At 36.0% G+C, this 21,571-nt stretch overlaps 1 protein-coding gene across 1 annotated transcript; it reads right to left on the reverse strand.

Moving 5' to 3' along the window:
* Positions 1–9,477: 9,477 nt before the first annotated feature.
* Positions 9,478–18,074, reverse strand: LOC120355864 (protein O-mannosyl-transferase TMTC3-like; the record flags this gene model as incomplete). Its single annotated transcript, XM_039444600.1, has 2 exons — positions 9,478–9,665; positions 17,975–18,074. Coding segments are annotated over 2 exons (288 nt in total), but the record flags the coding sequence as incomplete, so codon positions are not given.
* Between the last annotated feature and the right edge of the window lie 3,497 nt (positions 18,075–21,571).

The following is a 21,571-nucleotide window of genomic DNA, read 5'->3' on the forward strand; positions in this document are numbered from 1 at the left end:
TCACTTCACAACATTTTCAGTCCTTAATTATTTTCACGAAGTAGATTTCTGAATTTAGATACTTCAAAACCAAAATATCGAAGGAATATTACACATTATTATCACTTTATAATTATTAGGTCCACGTTATATTTTCGTTTTATATTCAAAGATTTTCAAAATGTCGATATTGACAACAGAGATGATAGAGATAGCAGAGTCACGACACAGACATAAACTGCAATACCCACATTCCTGGGTACAAGTAATGAACAGAAGGAGGTACGTCTAGGATTGCAGGCAGAATTTAATAAAGACAAGCGCATCTACATGGAAATTCTTCCCTGTCTCATCAGATAAGACAAGAAGGGAGAATAATCACAAACAAGGAACAGGGCAAGAATAAAATGTTATAATGCTGATAAGAATGCTCAAGAGGCATGTAGCAATAGTGAAATATGGAGGAAGTTTGATTGATTGATTGATTGAGTACTTTATGTAGATTACAATATATACTGGCTTATACACTTATATACAATAGCTTATAATACAGCAAAATTATAGATGAATTTACATAATATACTCATATATTCATTCATAAAATACTTCTAGAAAGTCGCCTTTGTAAAATAATAAATGAAATAAATAAATATAGGCTAAGAAATAGTTATTTGTATATCTAGAGTGAAAAGTACGACTTTTTTTCCCTGTGGGAAAAAGTTTGAAGCCCGAGGCGAAGCCGAGGGCATCAATTTTCCTGAGGGAGAAAAAGTATTTTTCGCTCGTGATGTACACAACATTTTTCCTCCATCTACATTTTTTTATAGAAACTGCAAATAAAATCATTCTAATAACTTACGTATTGGTGACAATGATTCCTAACAACATAACCTAAATCTAAAACCTAAAAACTGGTCGTCTGATTGGCACTGCCGATTGCGCTATCTATCGGCAAAAGTTGTAATTATATCAGCTGAGCAGCTACCAAAAATGGCTGACTCCAGATCACGCGGTTCAGATTTGAATTGCAGATCAAAAATATTTGTTGGCTGGTATTTTGAATAGAATAAAATATTTTAAAAATTGTATAAATTTTTATCGTCTACTAATATTAAGAATATAATAGTTATCATACAAACATATATTTCATGAGTTAATCAAATTTCTGGTTGTGGTATTGAATTCAGTTGACTCAATGACAGACACCTCTATTATGCTTTCTCATCTGAGCTTAGACCTTTTAACCTATTACAATGTAAGTTTCAAAATAGAGATGCTCCCCATGTTATTTAAATGGAGTCACTTTTACTCCCTAGGGAGTTTTTCTGTTTTTTACTACCGAGAGCGAAAAAGTGACACTTTAGTATTAGGTTTCAGGGAGTAAAGTAAGTACTTTAGACAAAGTAGGAGGAGGAAAATAATTATTGAACTGTATATGATATGAAAAAGTAATTTGTAATATAATAACTATAGAAGAAGGAGAGACATAAAAATGGAAAGAGAGGATGAAGGAATTAGATGAAGTAATTGAGAAGTAGCGATATAATAATCAAAAACAGGTTACTATAAGTTAAGCAATGACCCATAAAAAATAAATATTCAGGCATTTGCCCAAAATTATTTCAATCAACAATCAAAACAGTTAAAGATTCCTAATTTGAATAAACAAATAAGGGAGACCCAGGAAAAGATAGCTGGATGAGGTGCTGAATAATGTTAGGAGTTTGGATGTGAGCGGATGGAGAGGCATAGTCAACGACAGAGATGCGTGGAGGTTGATAGTTGTGGAGGCCAAGGCTCACCATGGACTGTAGAGCCATACAAGAAGAAGAAGAATAATTTGAATAAACAGTCCACAGGGACACAGTGAAGCCAGCCATATTGAACGTTTTTACTTTCCTTGCCCTATTACCATAGGTAAGAAAAGTATTGCTTTCCAAAAAAAATTAAGGTACCCTAATTTCAAGTTTTCTATACGTTTCAAGGTCGCCTGAGTCCAAAAACATGATTTTTGGGTGTTGGTCTGTGTGTGTGTGTGTGTGTGTGTGTGTGTGTGTGTGTGTGGTGTGTGTTGTGTGTGTGTGTTGGTGTGTGTGTGTGTGTGTTGTGTGTGTGTGTGTGTGTGGTGTGTGTTTTTGTGTGTGTGTGTGTGTGTGTGTGTGTGTGTGTGTGTGTGTGTGTGTGTGTGTGTGTGGTGTGTATGTGTGTATGTCTGTGAACACGATAACTCAATTCCTAATTAACCGATTGACTTGAAATTTTAAACTTAAGGTCCTTATACCATGAGGATCCGACAATAAGAAATTCAATAGAATTCAATTCAAGATTGCGGAAAAAATGGCGGATAATTACTAAAAAAACATGTTTTTCACGGTTTTCTCGAAAACGGCTCTAACGATTTTCTTCAAATTTATACCCAGGATAGCTATTTATAAGCCCTATCAACTGACATGAGTCTCATTTCTGGGATAATTCCAGGAGCTCCAAAATATTATTGAGAAAAATGGCGGATAATAACTAAAAAACCATGTTTTTCACGGTTTTCTCGAAAACAGCTTTAACGATTTTCTTCAAATTTATACCATGGATAGCTATTTATAAGCCCTATCAACTGACATAAGTCTCATTTCTGGGATAATTCCAGGAGCTCCAAAATATTATTGAGAAAAATGGCGGATAATAACTAAAAAACCATGTTTTTCACGGTTTTCTCGAAAACGGCTCTAACGATTTTCTTCAAATTCATACCATGGATAGCTATTTATAAGTCCTATCAACTGACATGAGTCTCATTTCTGGGAAAATTTCACGAGATCCGTAATATTATTGAGAAAAATGGCGAATAATCACTAAAAAACCATGTTTTTCACGATTTTCTCAAAAATGACTTGACCGATTTTTTTCAAATTCATACCCTGTATAGTTATTTATCGGCTCTATTACCTGGAATGAGTCTCCTTTCTGGGAAATTAATGGGGGGTCCACACCATCCTTGAGAAATGGACTTTGTAGCCTCCTTCTCGTGCATGAGGTAAGTAGGTAGAGCAGTTCATAAAAAGAACACATAGTCGAGATATTTCATCTGTAGAACAGTTGTTTTGACGACTTTTGAAAAATATTGAATTTCACAGTTTGCACAAAGGAAAAAGTACTCTGAAAACAATTATACACATATACAGAAGTCTGATCGTAGTTTCAAATATGTTGCCGTCGATCGTCATTATGTTATTCCCCTAAATCATTCTCGTATAAGAATGAGGCTTATAGTTCAATGAGCAAGGAAAGTTGTGTGAGTGTACCACACCAGATTTTTTCAAGCGTTTTCCAAGCGTTTTTTCCAGGCAGCGAATCAATCGGCCAATCAAACAGCTTGCTGCCCTGCCGCCTCTAAAAACGCCTGGAAAAACGCTTTATATGGTCTGGCCCTATGTACGGTTGTCAACTACGTGAATAAACACTGGAGTGCAGTAGAGTTACTTTTGAAAATATTAACCTTGATTTGAAATTGAAAACAATTCTATTCCAAAAAAAATTGTTCGTACACTTGAGAATAGAGATAGAGCTTTTTTTCTTCTACATTCTCTTTCTTGTCTTCCTCCTACTACTTAGACTATTCTCCTCATCTTGTCACTTCTTTCAATTGTTTTTGCAGTGAAATCCAGCGAGTGACCATTGATTATCTTGGCCATTATTCACTTCCACTACTTTTCATCCTTATTTTTCTTCTTCATCATCTTTTTCTTTTCTCATTTTTCTTCTTCTTCTTCTTTTTTCATCTTAATTCGGTCTTCTAGTACTTAGTTCTAATCAACTACATCACCAACCCCTTACCCTACAATAATCGTCCTCTCCTTTCTCTCTTTCACTCTTACTCACTCTCACTTATTACAATCATATCCTCCTTCCCTCCTCTTCTGTCTCATCTACCTCAATCCTCTCTGCCGCTCTCAATTATTTCTCTCATTCTTCCCGTCCAATACCAATATTGGTTCAGCATCTAATAGAACCCTTTCTTTGTTTAAGCTCAAATGAAGAATAAGCTAGAACGCCATCAGTCAATTTTTTCATATAGCTCTCTTCTCTTGTTACTACTTATTTTTCTTCTTCTTCTTCTTCTTCTTCTTCTTTCACTTCCCTAGTTCTCATCCATAAATTTCTTCTACTGTCTCTTCTTCTACGTTTTTCCTCCTTTTCCTTCCCGTTCCTCTTTCTCAGATGTTGTCATTGTCATGATGACCCTTCCTCCTAATTCTCAATCTCCTTCTTCTTTCATTTCTCTCCTTCTCATCCTTCAATTTCTTCCACTGCCTCTTCTTCTTTTTGTTCTTCATCTACTTCTATTTCTACACTTTTTCTTCTCCATTCTTCCACTTCTCGTCCTATTCCTACTCCATTTCTATTTCTCCTTTTCAATCATTTCAGGAATGAAAAGTACTCCCTACCCTAATGAAAAGTACTTCCCTTCTCTGTCTTCTCCTTCTTCCTCTCCCACTCCCCTTCCCCTTTTGGTAGAGAGTTAGTGGGGAGGATATTTTTAATATTCTTTCCGAAGAATGGTCATTGATATGTCCAAAGCTCCGCCAATTTATGTAGATGCATAACAATATGATTATTATCTATAGTTATTATATTACAAATTGCTTTTTCTTATCATATACAGTTCAATAATTATTTTCTTAGTCTATATTATGTAAATTCATCTATAATTTTGCTGTATTGTGAGCTATTGTATATAAGTGTATAAGCCAGTATATATTGTAATCTACATAAATAAAGTACTCAATCAATCAATCAATCTCACCCTTCAATTTCTTCCACTCCCTCTTCTTCTTTTTGTTCTTCATCTACTTCTATTTCTACACTTTTTCTTCTCCATTCTTTCACTTCTCGTCCTATTCCTACTCCATTTCTATTTCTCGTTTTCAATCATTTCTGGAATGAAAAGTACTCCCTACCCTGATTAAAAGTACTTTCCTTCTCTGTCTTCTTCTTATTCCCCTCCTTCTCCTTTCTTCCACTTTACGTCGTCTTCTTCTCCTTGTTTTTCTTCTTCTTCTACTTTTACTTCCTCTTCCTCAGACGCTGTCATTGTTATGATGACCCCTTTTGTTTGGCTGCAGGAATCGTACGAAATACAAGGCGGTCGCGGCTCGGTCATCCGTTAACCGTTTATTCTGATTGTAAATTATTTTTCCGGAAGAAAACGATTGTGTGCCCGGAAAATCGACGAAAGACTGTTTTCCCAGTTTTCCGGGAAATGGAAATAAGTTGAAGTGCATTATTTCGGTTTTATGATTATTCACTCAATCGCTTTCCCATAGAAGAAGAAGAAGAAGAAGAAGAAGAAGAGAAGAAGAAGAAGAAGAAAAAGATACAGAACTGAGAGGTTATAATCTTCTTCTATCTATATATATAAAAGCGAAATGGCACTCACTGACTGACTGACTGACTGACTGACTCACTCGCAGAACTAAAAATGTACCGGACCAAAAACGTTCAAATTTGGTAGGTATGTTCAGTTGGCCCTTTAGAGGCGCACTAAGAAATATTTTAGCAATATTTTAACTTTAAGGGTGGTTTGTAAGGGTTTAAAGTTCTTTTAGAATGTATATTCTTCTTATTTTCTTAAGTATAATTGAAAAATGTACATACCATATGTTAATATAGAACTATAATCTAGAGAGAGTACCTCTTCGAAACAGTTGTTAACTGGTAACTAAATTAATAATTTTGTCAGGTTGGCATTAAGTTGAGTTGACTTTGTTAGGTTGGCACCAAGTTGAAGGTTGAAATACATTTATCGCGGGAAAATTGATTGGGCACTGCTACTTCAATCAGAGCTATTCCTGGGAAAATTATATTACTAGCAGTCAGGCTCGCTTCGCTCGCCATATCCGTTTACCCAGACGTTTAGTCTGGACCCCCGACTGGATCGTCCTAACACATGATAAATGCAGGAGAGAGAAGCGAGCCTGCTGATCTCATTTTTGGAAGATACAGTCGGGGTTCCAGACGGACGTGGCGAGCGAAGCGAGCCTTACGGCTAGTAAAGAAGATATAATAAAGAAGATACAGAAAAACAACAAAGAAGGAGATATAGGATTATGTAGATGTGTGAAGAGACAAAGTGATGAACAATAGTACAAAGAGGAGCAAAGAATTATGAGGTGAAGTTACAGTGGGAAAAAGAGGAAGAGAAAGATAAGAGAGAGAAAGAGAAGAGAAGGGAAGACGAGAAATGATTGTGGTAAGGGAGAATGAGGAGGAGAAGAAGAAGACTATACAGAAGAAGTGGAACAAAAATGGCATAATGATAAAAATTAAGAAGAAGAGAATGAGAACAAGGAGTAAAAGGGACAGATGGAGAAAGCAGTGGAGGAAGATAAGGAAAGATGAATAGTTGGAAGATGAATACAAAGAAGTGATGCTGTAGACAGTACAAGAAACAGAAGCGAAGGAGGAGGAGAAGAAGAAGAAGAAGAAGAAGAAGAAGAAGAAGAAGAAGAAGAAGAAGAAGAAGAAGAAGAAGAAGAAGAAGAAGAAGAAGAAGTAGAAGTAGAAGAAGGAGAATAGTAATAAAAGGAATACTTTAGGAGAAGAGATGGTGGTAGAGAAGCAGAGAGAGATGAGGATGGAGAGCGAAAAGAAGCTGTAGTAAGAGGTTGGAAATTCACGAGAAAGTGAAAAATATTATGAAGCTCCTCAGAAGATTTGAGATGATGAATAACGGAAAAGAAGACGACGATGTAGAAGAAAAGGGGAGAAGAAGAAGAAGAAGGAGAAGAAGAAGAAGAAGAATATGAAGAAGAAGAAGAAGAAGAAGAAGAAGACAAAGAAGAAGAAGACGAGTGGAAGGAGCACCTCTCCCTCTATTCCTTCAACTCATTTCACAGCTGACTAAGCGTTTGATGAGAGTGACAGAAAGGAGAAGGGTGGTTTCGAACCCTGGACCCTCTAGATCAGCACTCCACACACAGTGTGAGCAAACTCACATGTTTGTTTGATTACAACATGCTTGACTGCCACCTCTGTAAGGCCACACCCACACTACACTGAACACCACACACTTCACATCAACGTCTTAAACCACTGGACCGGGTAAACACTTTTCTTGCAAGAGAAGTGGTTCAAGTTTGTTTGTTTCTCGAAAATAAGACAATACTTTCCATTTATTTCTATCGGGCAACTTGATATTCTATTACAGACTGAAACTTTACATGAGAGTTCAGAGTTGAAAAAGTACATTCGTCGAGTTTAAAGCTAAATTTCTAACATTTTCAACGTTCATAAAGAGTTTAAAAACTTCAAACAAATTATTATGAATATTATTGAAAATTTCTTTCTTTCTCCACCCATATCCTTATTGACCGAGCGAAGTGAGGTCTAAAGGTGCGTAAACAGATATACGCGCCGCGAACATCAGCAATTCACTTTTAATCAGCTAACTATATCTGTATTTTCACAGAAACGGTAAGATACAGATATAAAAAGCTTGGCATAAGCTGATTGAAAGTGAATTGCTCATGTTCGCGGCGCGTATATCTGTACGCACCTCAAGATTCAAGTCGACGGTTTGGCATTTCTCTGAGGGCCGTTTGCACAGTATCAGTTTAAACTAAATTTCATCTTAAACTGGATTAAATCCGTATCAAGTCTCGTTTGTTATAATGTGATTCATTTTCAGTTCAACCCACCAGCTGGTTGAATCCAGTTCAAGCTTTGACTGTGCGAACGGCCCTAAATGTTTAAATGTTCATATGTTGCGTATTTACGGCGAAACGCGGTAATAGATTTTCATGAAATTTGACAGGTATGTTCCTTTTTTAATTGTGCGTCGACGTATATACAAGATTTATGAAAATTTTGCATTTCAAGGATAATATAAAAGGAAAAGGGAGCCTCCTTCATACGCTAATATTGGAGTAAAAATCAGACTATAGAATTATTAATCATAAATCAGCTGACAAGTAATTACACAGATGTGTGGAGAAGCCAGTCTATTGCTGTATTTCCATAAGGTGTATAGTCACTACCTCCGTAAACAAAGCCGTAGTGCATTCTGGTGACGTCAGCACAGGTAGGGTTCCTACACCAATAAAAATTCTTTGATTTCATCTGATCTATATCAGCTAGTGTTTTGATTGGTGTAGGAAGCCCTACCTGTGCTGACGTCACCAGAATGCACTATGGCTTTGTTCACGGAGGTAGTGGTATAGTTCAATCAGGTACTTGTGGATGAGAATACTGCGTGAGGTCTACTGTTCACAGAACTACTAATAATAATTGGATTTTGACTGATAGTTTTCTAGAGTTATTGACGTTTTTAAGAAATCCATGTAAAAAAATAAGAATCCATCTTGAAAAATAAGGTCGATATTTTCCTGGAACTTTTCTGTTGCAAATTTGATTTAGAACAGTTAATATTGTTATGGTCTTTGGCTGTCAATTGTGAGACACACTGTATGTATTGTAATTGAGTTACAGCATAGTTACATCAGTGTATGTGCGTCTGTGTACACGATATCTCATCTCCCAATTAACGGAATGACTTGAAATTTGGAACTTGAGGTCCTTTCACTATAAGGATCCGACACGAACAATTTCGATCAAATGCAATTCAAGATGGCGGCTAAAATGGCAAAAATGTTGTCAAAAACAGGGTTTTTCGTGATTTTCTCGGAAAATGCTCCAACGACTTTGATCAAATTCATACTTGAAATAGTCATCGATAAGCTCTATCAACTGCCACAAGTCCCATATCTGTAAAAATTTTCAGGAGCTCCGCCCCATCAATGCAGATAGATTCCCAATTATCAGGCTTCAGATGCAATTGAAACAAAAAAAAAATCAAGTGGAGTAGATTGAGCATGAAAATCTCTACAATTAATGTTCAGTAACATTTTCACCTGAAATTGAAAATAAGCTTCAAATTCGAGAAAATGTGATTATTCAATTGCAAATTATTGTTGATTCTATTAAATCATTCACTATGAAGAGATAGCAGACCTCATGTGTGTCTCCAGCATTATTGCCCTGTCACCAGCTGGCTCAAATCTTTGAATAGTGGACTTGAGATGCGCGGGAACACTAGCGTCAGGTGATCAATTTTCATAACGGCAAGGAAAGTTGTGTGAGTGCGCCACACCAGATTTTTACTGTTTTGACCGGGTAAGAGTGTATGAACGGCACAATATGAGAGACTTACACTGCCATAAAGCTTCACAGGAAAGAACTAAGTGGACTATCAGCTGGAGATAACAGTAAAAGTTGCGACATGAACGCCCTATACCATGGGATATCTATTTATGCTATTGTTTCTCTATGCTGTAACTCAATTAAAATACATACAGTGTGTCTCACAATTGACAGCCAAAGACCATAACAATATTAACTGTTCTAAATCAAATTTGCAACAGAAAATTTCCAGGAAAATATCGACCTTATTTTTCAAGATGAATTCTTATTTTTTTACATGGATTTCTTAAAAACTACAGTTACCACACTGTAGATACTGTGACTACAGTCTACTTTCAAAACTAAAGATATAGAATAAGTTTGAATTAAGCCTACCTTTTGAGCGACGAACAGCTCGTAAACAGTGCATACTCCGGCTATGGTGATTCCCTGCTCCTTGCACAACATGGCTGTTGCCATAGACAACATTGACAACATCAGATAGCGCCATCCTAAAACAACATTACAACAAATTTATAAAATAATAACATCATAAAACCTTCCAAAACAACGCCAAATAACACGAAAATGAGGTGCTATGATACATGAGCTACCAAACTAATCACAAAACTCGAAAGGTGCAATTTGGAAAAATCTCAACACATATAATATTTTTAATAATTGAAAAATCTGTTTTCGCCACACTGCACAGAAAGCAGCTGTTTTCCAGTCCCTACGTAGATCTGAAAGACCTTGTTTGCAGACGACGTCAGAAAGGGTTTCTTTTCCGGTCTAGGCCAGAAAGTTGTCTCTTTCCAGCCGCTCATGGAAGTAGTTAATAAGACATCCGCTAGATCGGCGAGTGTCCACTTCATCATCAGCTGAAGTCGCCATGATTTCAGTTCCAGTTTCGAATCAAACTAATTCGCTTCGCAACCAGTTTTATTCAATTATTTATTGTGATTAGTGCATCCGAATTTTCAAAAATGCTTGAAGGATGACTGTGGTATTCCAAGTGAAATTTTAAAAGAATCTGAAATCCTGACTGAAATCTTCTACCACTAAAATCAAGAGATAGGTACGATAGCTTAACGAGTATTCTTTATTTATTTTGTCAGCAATACCTGTAGTGTGGCGAAAAAAATCGTTCGCACCACGGGCAAAAATGTTTTTCCAGCTGTCAATCTTCTCTAGTCCTCGGCCTACGGCCTCGAACTGATTTCGAGCTGGAAAAATCTCATTTTCTGCTCTAGGTGCGAAATATACTATTTCTTGACGAGTAAAATACAATTGATAATTTAAAATGACGATTGACAGTTGATATTTCATCAGATACACCGTCATCACTTATCCCCTACAGAAGGCAATGCCAAGGCAGAGAATCGGCAACTCTGTACTCTATCCTTCTTCACTGCCATCATAACGTGGACCTCACCCACTAACACCCACCCCTAGAGCCAATATTAATTATCACGTTACTTCAGGCAGGTTGAGTGAGGCAAGAAGAAAACAAGAAATAATTTCGAAAGGAGAAAATAAGGTAGCTGAGCACCCCCTAGTATTAGCTATATCTCAATCCCCTTCTATGGTGGAACATTCACTGCAAAATATCAGTGGAATTCCCTATAGAACAACACAAGAGCTACCCATCCAACAAATACTGAAATTTTGAAGTGAATATAATCTCACTATAGCAGTATAACCCCTACTACTCATGCAAGATTATTAATATCCTTTTTTCAATTATCAATTACACGCTAACGCGGCTATCACCCCTCTCACCAGCTTCCACCCTTACAGCCCACACTTCAACCGTCCAATGTACGTCATTAGTAATCTTTTTCTTCTCTTTTTCTCCTTCTTCTACACCTCCTCCTCTTCCTACTCCTCTTCCTCCTCATCCTTCTTCTCATCCACCTCTCATCATCCTCCTCTACCTCCTCCACCTACACTTCTTTCTCATCCACCTCCTCCTCCTCTTTTGGTAGAGAGTTAGTGGGGAGGATATTTTTAATATTCTTTCCGAAGAATGGACATTAATATGTCCAAAGCTCCGCCAATTATGTAGATGCATAACAATATATCTATGTATTATATTACAAACTGCTTTTTCATATCATATACAGTTCAATTATTTTCTTAGTCTATATTATGTAAATTCATCTATAATTTTGCTGTATTGTAAGCTATTGTATATAAGTGTATAAGCCAGTATATATTGTAATCTACATAAATAAAGTACTCAATCAATCAATTAATTCTCCTCCTCACACCTACATTCTTAGTGGTCTCTCGTTCCTTCTCACACCATATTCTTGAATAATATCCCGGTCTTTTAATCCCGTATTCTTCTCCTTACCATGTTCTTGGTAATATGCTTTGAAAATGACCTTGCTTTTCCTTTCTTCTATCAAAAATATATTTTGATAATCTCTCTCTATCTTTTTGGTAGAGAGTTAGTGGGAAGGATATTTTGAATATTCTTTCCGAAGAATGGACATTGATATGTCCAAAGCTCCGCCAATTTATGTACATGCATAACAATATTTATATTTATCTATAGTTATTACAATTGCTTTTTCATATCAAACAGCTCAAAATTATTTCTTAGTCTATATTATGTAATTCATCTATAATGTTGCTGTATTGTAAGCTATTGTATATAAGTGTATAAGCTAGTATATATGTAATCTACATAAATAAAGTACTCAATCAATCAATCAATCTCTTTCAGTTGCCTATACTCGTATATCCTATAGTTCTCCTGACAATACTGTTGGAAATATGCTTTGAAAATAACCTTGCTTTCTCTCTCTCTCAGCAATATTTTTTATAGGCTCTCTTTTTTATTTGTCTTTATATCCTATAGTTCTCCAATATTCTTGGTAGTATCATAGAGGAACAATAGCATAAGTAGATATCCCATGGTATAGGGCGTTTATGTCGCAACTTTTACTGTTATCTCAAGCCGATAGTTCATGTAATTCTTTTCCATGAACCTGTGTGACGCTGGTAGTCTCTCATATTGTGCCATTCATACACTCTCACCCTAACAAAACAGTAAAATTCGACAATAGTCAACAGTAATCGGCTTGAGATAACAGTAAAAGTTGCAATGTAAATGCCCTATACCATGGGATATCTACTCACGCTATTGTTTCTCTATGGTAGTATGCTCTGAAAATAAGCTGGCTCCTCCTTCTATTAACAATATCTTTCAGAGCCGGTTTCCAAGATCGGAATTTAGCCAAGTTCTAGACATTAAACAGCTGAAGTCAGAAAATCGGCCTTCCGAAACGAGGCTCAGTCGTAGTTTTTATGATAACCTTTATTTTCTCATTTCTATAATTGGAATCGTTTTTCCTTGACAAAATTGAACATTCCTGAATAATTCAAAATAGCTGAAACTTTACACTATTGTCTATCCATCTTATTCTGTGTTCAATTTTCCAGTTTTTCAAAATTCAATTTATAATAATAAAAATTTTTTATTGTCAAAAACAATGTATAAAAAAAGAAATTATAATTAATAATCAATAATCTAGAATTTAAACGTGGACTGCGACCACGCCCCGTTTCGGAAGGCCAATTTTCTGACTCCAGCTGTTTAATAGTATATTTCGCACCTAGGGCCGAAAATGAGACTTTTCCGGCTCGAAATCGGTTTTTAAGTCCGAGGCCGTAGGCTGAGGACTAGAAAAGATTGAGAGCCGTAAAAACATTTTTTCCCGTGGTGCGAACGCTATTTTACGATACACAGAAAAATAAACAATATATATATAAATTAAAACAGGGGACACAATATAAATAGATTGAAAACACTTAAAAACTTACATTAGCAAAAGTAAAAGGTCATAGCTCTAACAAATCTGAAGTAATCTGAATATCAGGAAATTGTCCATGTATTTTTAATTTTTATTCTGATTCGTCTAAATAACCTGGAACATCATCGTTCAATTATGTGGGAGGTTGAGTTTATACTTTTTTATTCTTTCAAGTGACAATAAGATGATAATAGTTATCATTATAAATGTTTTAATTATTGAATAATAAGCTCAAAAAGTGAAAAGTTTTTTGATCAGCTGTTTTAGCACACTTGAAATTTAGCGGCCGGAAAGGGTAGTGTTTCCGGCCGTAGCCGGAAAGAATCCTGTTCTGACGTCAGACGAGAGTCGTCTGCAAACAATGTCTTTCAGATCTAAGTAGGGACTGGAAAACAGCTGCTTTCTGTGCAGTGTGGCGAAAAATCTAGAACTTGGCTAAAGCCCGAGCTCGGAAACCGGCCCTTATCAACCTCTCTCTTTCTGTTGCCATAGTTTCTCTATTATAATAGTTCCTTTGACACCTATATGGTTTTCCTTTGATATCTATGTTCTTCTGGCACCTATCATGTAGGTATCAGCAATCCTCTATAGAAGACAGTGGCAGGGCAGAGAAACGGCAACACTGTTCTCCTATCTTTCTCCATCACCATTAACGAGCACTATTCACCAACAAACTTGATATTCATTGTTACCTAAGTAGGGATAAAACATTATCATGATAAACAGAACATCTACGAAAACAAGAACGAAAGAGGATAACAACAAAGATAAACAAGAAAAATGAAGTAAAGGAGATTAGAAATCGACTTTCCTTCGAAAGAGAGTAGAAAAAGCCACATTAGACTGCAGTAACGTGGGGCATAATACCACACTAATTCAATTTGAAATTGCACTTTTAATATCTTTTCTCATAAGGTGAGCGCGAGAGAGATAGACCGATCTAAGGACTGTAAGAGAAAGAGTGAGAGAGAGAGAGAGAGAGTGAGACACGAGAAAGAGAGGATGAGAAGGGGAGAGAGATTCAATGAGGTGAATTAAGAGATAGTGAGAGAGATACAATGAGGGAAATTGAGAGAGAGAGAGTAAGCGATAGACAGTTAGTGAGGGAGATACAATGAGGGAAATTGAGAGAGAGAGAGTAAGCGATAGAGAGTTAGTGATAGATATACAATGAGAGAAATTGAAAGAGAGAGAGTTTGGGAGTGAGCGAACAAAGAGACTGTAATTATTACAGCGGCTTGCGGTTATTACCGTTCTTTTTCAAAGTTTAATGATAATTATTATTATGATGAAAGGAGGATAATTAGGAAAATGTCGGGGAAAAGAAGAAAGAGAGGGCAAAGAAGATATCAATGGAGACGGTGTGAAAGAAAGAGATGAAGAAAAGAAGTATGAAAATATGAGAAGAAGATGTGAATTGAGAAAATTAAGGAGGGTCATAATTAGGAGAAGTAAAATACGAATAAGAAGAAAGAAGAATGAGAGGGTGAAGAAGGTATAAAAGGAGACGGTGTGGAGAAAGGAGAGGAAGAAAAGAAGGATGGAAGAAAGGAGAAGAATATGCGAATTGAGTGGAATAAGGAGGGTCATAATAAGGGGAAGTAAAATACCAATAAGAAGAAAGAGTGGGTGAAGAAGATATCAATGGAGACGGTGTGGAAGAAGGAGAGGAAGAAAAGAAGAATGAGGGAAAGGAGAAGAAGATGTGAATTGAGAAGAATAAGGAGTAAGTAGAGGACGAATAAGAAGGGTGAGATAGGAGAAGAAGGAGAAGGATAAACAGGGACGAGACTCTAAATGATGATAATAATTATACCAAATTGCTCTCATTAACCTCGCTCTCACTCACTCCTTCTCTCACATTCTCTATCACTCTTCCACCCTCTCTCTCTCACTCACTCTCTCTCGTTCCCTCACTCTCTCTCTCTCTCTCTCTCGTTCCCTCACTCTCTCTCACTCACTCCTTAACAGACAGAAACATCATATCTTTCATGCACCTGCCTTTTTAATTCAACCTCTGACCTTCTGGCAGGTAGGCAACTCTTTATGACTAAACGCCACAAACTAATTGAAACTGTCATAAAACAAATCACCCTTTATTACATAAACAAACACAACTAGTACCCCCCAGGCTTTCCACTTTAAAGTGTCAGCATCACTTGAATGGGAGCTTTACACTGTACGAGGAATTCTGACAGTAAAAAGTGTGGAGACTGACTGATTGACTGAAGTGTGGAGAACTGACTGACTGACAGTTTAAAGTGTGGAGACTGACTGACTGACAGTTTAAAGTGTGGAGACTTACTGAATCAGAGTTCAAAGTGTGGAGACTGACTGTTTAAAGTGTGGAGACTGACTGCTCGTGGTACAACAAGGAATACTGACAGTTGAAAGTGTGGAGACTGCTCGTGGTACAGAGCTTATTAGTTGGCTCAAAAGTTTAATAATTTCGACTTGCCACAACAGATTAAGACTAACTGCTGGGGTGGAATTAAAAATTTATGTGTTCCTCCGCAGGCTGAATTTAATTTAGGGCGAACAAATTAAAAACAACTTTGATAAAGTACATCGAAATAACTTCTGTGTATTATGAAGAATAATAGGTTGAACATATTGAGACTGCAATAATGAAGGCTTTGTACCTAACAAATTAAACAACTTGGATAAAGTACATCAGATAACAAATTAAATAACTTTGATACAGTAGCAAGGATATAATATATCCTTTAGTTTTTTAGTGAAAATTGACTAACGTTTAGAAAAGTGAAACCATAACCCTATTTCAGACTTTTAAAATTTTATCTAAATTTGGGAGAGAAATAGTACAAGGAGTATCCTTAGTTTTTCTCTCCCAATCAGTGCTTCTTTGTAAAAATTATAAATAAATGAATAATAAAATAATCTCCCTTGTAATTATTTGGAAACCAGCAGGTGACCCGTGCTCTGCACAGGTCCAATTAAAAACTTGACCTACTGAAATCTTGAAGAATTTAAAATAGGTCTATAACCATCCTCGGTGAATTAAGAATCTATATGCGAAATTTCCAGTTAATCAGTTGAGTAGTTGAGACGTGATGATGCGTCATTAATGAATTTCATATCCCGTACATGTATAAACCAATTACTGTATTTCCTTATTATTTTATAGACAATTCATTGAAAATATAATGAAGGAGGCATTGGCATAGATCAAATATGAGGAGGAAAGATATTCACAAATCTACTTGAAAATTGAAGTAAATTTTGCAAAATTCTTATTAAAATAGCCCATGATCTTCAACAAATTCTTTGAAACTCTCAGTGATTAGAAAATGTTGAAGAGGATGCTTTTTATGATAGTAATGACGACTAACAAAAGCATTCATTCATACATTTTCAGATATGAATAATGAATGGAAACTTTTCAAGAGTATAAATATGATAGAAATAGTTTTGAAGTCGAAACGTGTGAATAAAAGAAAGAATTGGCTTATACACGTAGGGAACAGGAAATTCACGAATGACGCATCATCACGTCTCAACTAATCAACTGATTAACACCAAATTTTACATAAAGATTCTTAATTTACCGAGGATGGTTATAGGCCCATTCAAAGTCCTACAAGTCAAGTTTCAGTTCCTCAAGTTTTCAATTGCACACTGGCGAAGCACGAGTTACCTGCAGGTTGAAAAAATATAAGTTGAGTAAGAGTACTTTGCTTTTTTAATGTTTACTTGAATACAAGTATTACAAGTATACAAGAATAATATAGAGAACATTTAAAGCTGTTTTTGAAAAGACGCTTCTCTGATTGGTTCTCGTGGAATTAATCACGGTTAAATTTTAACCGGCTGTTGTGCAACCGGCACAAAGAATTGTATAATGTATGTTGTGTTTCCACTACAGTCTAAAAAGCATATTAAAGACATACAAACTTATCCTTTGAACAAAGTCTAGAAACAAAAAGCTTTCAGAGAATAGAGAAAATGAAACTCACAAAAAACTTCTACAACCCCAAATAATCCACTGGTTATCTTTCAGGACACGTCTCACGCTTTCACCCTTCTTATCCTGAAATCTAAATAAAAGCAGAACCACCCTCTCATTATCTCAACTCTCCTTTTAAAGTGGCTTCCGAACTTCACGAACAAAACTTGGTGGCACACATTAAAACGGAAAAAGACTTGCCTACTAAAAGAGAGAAACAGCTAAGTAGTTATTTCTTACTCTTTTAATACTGTCTCTCTCTCACTAGTTTCCTTCTTCATCCTATCCTAATTAAGGTCTATAAACATCCTCGGTTAATCAGAATCTATAAGAAAATTTCAAGTTGTCGTTTGAGTAGTTCAGACGTGATGATGTAAACGTTAAGGTGCGTACAGATTCACGCGCCGCGAACATGTTCAATTCACTTTTAATCAGCTGACTATATCTGTATTTTTACAGAAACAGCATAAGATATAGATATAAAGAGCTAGGCATCAGCTGATTAAAAGTGAATTGCTCATGTTCGCGGTGCGCAATCAGCTGTTGCAAAGCTTTTTATACCTGTATCTTACCGTTTCTGTAAAAATACGGATATAGTCAGCCGATTAAAAGTGAATTGAACATGTTCGCGGCGCGTATATCTGTACGCACCTTTATAATGCAAAAGATACCACCTTTTCCTACAGATACCTTGAAAAGTGACCATTTCTGCACTGATTGCAGGCCGCAAAGAATTACTTTTCCGCACTCAGAAACCATTCCAATTAAAACATTAAAAACATTGTTTATAAGAAAACAATTAAAACATTTGAACGTTTCTTTAGGTGCAGCAAACTGTCACTTTGCGCACTAGTTGCACAAATTACTATTCTGAATTATTTACATGTTTGATGAAGGAAATGAGACAGCAAATTGAGAAAAAAGGAGGAAGGAAGAAAGAAAGAGATTATAGTAATGTAAAATTGAAAAAATACAGCACATAATCGAGGATGATATAGAAGTTTCAATAAAAAGTGTTGAATCTACGAACCTGTAGATTTTTTCCTCTTAGTCGCTTTGGTGTAGAACAAGAACGCGGCCAGGAAGTAAACCGACGATAATGTCTCAGCCCGTCCCACTACGCCAGTAACCTGCCAAACAAGAAGAAAATATAACAAATTACAAATAACATAATTCATAAAATATATATACATATTATACAGGGTGTTTCAGAAGTAGTGTCGAGAATTTTAGGGTATTGTACCTGGATGCTAGGAGACTACAAATGTCATATTTGAAGTGTCCAAAACTCAGCGGTTATCCTTATAGCTGCCATTTTGTTTTTTTCACTTAAAAATTTTTATCTCAAGAACGAAATGTTGTATTGATCTGAAATTTGGCATGAATATTTATGCTATAAAGACTCAACTATAAAAAATAAAAAAAAATTTTTTCGTTGAAATTTTTCAAAATGGCGGCCATTTTAAATTTTTGATGGCGAATATCTCGAAAACCGTCCATTTTACAGAAAATTTACAAGAGACAAAAAAGTTAGCAAATTTTTTCACAATTCCAATGATACCTAATTTATTAAGATTGGTCGAAGAATAACAGAGAAATTAATTTTTTTCGTACTGCATGCATGACCACTTTTCACCATTTAAAGATCAATATTAATTTTTTAATTCCAGATGTATTTAAGATGAAGCTTTGAAACTCGGTATGGCTCCATATGGGCAAACAGATGATTTTACAATGGTTTTCAGATGATAATGTTTGTCTTGTAAAAGTATTGTTGTTTCATTAAAAGTAAAGAACCAGATGTAGTGCTTCCTATTTCTTAGTCTCACGTTTCCTAGGTCTTATTTCTATCTTAAATTTCCAGTTTCAATATTTTCTTACGTTGCTTCTACACAAATATTTAATTATTGTAATGGAATTTAGTTCGCTGGAGTACACCGATATTCACTTCATGTATGGAGCAGCTCTTGGCAATGCGACCGAAGCAAGAAGAATGTATGCAGCTGCATTTCCAAACCGCCGTCTCCCTTCCGACAAGGTGTTCACAAGAACTCACAATCGGCTGAGAGAAGTTGGTTCATTTGAACGGAACAGGGTAATTGCTGGTAGGCCTCGAGCAGTTCGAAATGTTGCTTTTGAAGAGGAAGTATTGCAGAAATTCGATTTCAATCCTAGAACGAGTACGAGAGCATTGCAAAGCAAATCAATTCAAGTGCTTCTTCTGTGTGGCGTGTACTAAACAAGGAAAGACTTCACCCCTTCCGCTTTCAAAAAGTTCACTCATTGTTGAACGCGACTATGAGCCAAGAGTAAACTGTGCCCGTTGTTTCTTCAGCAAGACATTATCCAACCAAATTTTCTAGAAAATGTGTTATTTACCGATGAGTCCAGCTTTACAAGAGAAGGAATCTTCAACTCTCGCAACAGTCACGTCTGGGCCTTAGACAATCCTCATGAGGTCAAAGTGCGTGGTTATCAGCATAGATTTTCGCTGAATGTTTGGACGGGTATCTTAGGTAATCGCGTGATTGGACCATACATTCTTCCTAATCGTCTGAATTCTCCCACGTACATTACTTTTTTAAGAGACATACTACCAGAACTTTTGGAAGATGTGCCTCTTGCAAACAGATATAATATTTGGTTTCAACATGATGGTGCCCCTGCTCATTTCGGAAATGTTGTTACGGACTTTCTGAACATGACCTATCGTCAGCGGTGGATTGGGCGGGGTGGACCAGTACCGTGGCCCGCACGTTCACCTGACCTCAACCCTTTAGATTTTTTTTCTGGGGCCATATGAAAGACCTTGTTTACAGCACGCCAGTAGAAAACGAAGAAGACCTTGTGGCAAGAGTGGTTGCTGCAGCAGGTGCCATTCAAGATGATGAAAATGCTTTTATAGCAGTTCGACGGTCCATGATTGAAAGGTGCAGACTGTGTAATCAAGTTGAAGGACGGCATTTTGAGCAATTGCTGCATTAGTATCAGTGAACCGATTTGAGTGAAATTAATATTTTTCAATGTAAAATAAAATTTGGAGGAAAGTTATTCTTGTATATTTCTGTAATAAGAACGGTTTTCATGAAATTATAAAAAAATTAATATTGATCTTTAAATGGTGAAAAGTGGTCATGCATGCAGTACGAAAAAAATTAATTTCTCTGTTATTCTTCGACCAATCTTAATAAATTAGGTATCATTGGAATCGTGAAAAAATTTGCTAACTTTTTGTCTCTTGTAAATTTTCTGTAAAATGGACGGTTTTCGAGATATTCGCCATCAAAAACTTAAAATGGCCGCCATTTTGAAAAATTTCAACGAAAAATTTTTTTTTTATTTTTTATAGTTGAGTCTTTATAGCATAAATATTCATGCCAAATTTCAGATCAATACAACATTTCGTTCTTGAGATAAAAATTTTAAGTGAAAAAAACAAAATGGCAGCTATAAGGATACCGCTGAGTTTTGGACACTTCAAATGACATTTGTAGTCTCCTAGCATCCAGGTACAATACCCTAAAATTCTCGACACTACTTCTGAAACACCCTGTATATCAACATGAAACTTTACACATTTTGTAGTAATAAAGTACTTTGGTAAGCTTCATCATATTCAGAAAAATAGATTAATAAGAACAATATACAAATCTTGAAGTACCCTTTATTTTTTAAAAACTTTTAAATAGTTCAACAACTAGTTTCGACCCTAATTTAGGTCATTTTCAAGTTGAAATGTCATTTTCAGAGAAATAGTTCTATATAAACATACTTCAATAGTAATTCGAAAGTTTTAGAAGAAGAATCTTGAATCATTTGAAGAATTTTAATTTTAAAGGGGAAGGAGATTTGAAAATGTGAGATTTTGGAGAAATCACAAAATGAGTGGCGAAGCAAGGCTTGAAGTGGGTAGAGAATCAAGAGAGGAAGAGGAAGAAGTAGGAGAAGAAGAAGAAGAAGAAGAAGAAGAGAAGAAGAAGAAGAAGAAGAAGAAGAAGAAGAAGAAGTAGAAGATGCAGGAGTGGAGAAAGATGAAGAAGAAGAAGAAGAAGAAGAAGAAGAAAAGAAGAAGAAGAAGAAGCAGGAGTGGAGAAAGATGAAGAAGAAGAAGAAGAAGAAGAAGAAGAAGAAGAAGAAGAAAAGAAGAAGAAGAAGAAGCAGGAGTGGAGAAAGAAGAAGAAGAAGAAGAAGCAGGAGTGGAGAAAGAAGATGAAGATGAAGAAGAGATAAGAAGAACTAGCCAAAGAAGCTAAGACAAGGGCTATCTCCATGTGGTGAGATTTAATCAAAACGCATATTCCACCCCTTCCCTCTCAAAACCCTATTGGCCAGCAAAACAGCACCCACAATATTACCATACAAAGCTCCCTTATCTGTCTTCTCTCTCTCTATCACTCTATCCTTTGCTTCCAACATTCCATTCCATTCTCTCTCTCTTCCTCGCATTACACTTTCATTCTTCCCCTACTCCAGTTCTCATACGAGGCTCTATTCTCTGTCTTCTTCTATCTTTATCACTCAATCCCTTACTTTCTCCCTTTCCATTCACTCATTCTCTCTCTCTTTATGTAGATGCATAACAATATAATTATCCATAGTTATTATATTACAAATTACTTTTTCATAT

The sequence above is a fragment of the Nilaparvata lugens genome, unplaced genomic scaffold (genome assembly GCF_014356525.2).
Source record: "Nilaparvata lugens isolate BPH unplaced genomic scaffold, ASM1435652v1 scaffold5022, whole genome shotgun sequence".
NCBI lineage: Eukaryota > Metazoa > Arthropoda > Insecta > Hemiptera > Delphacidae > Nilaparvata > Nilaparvata lugens.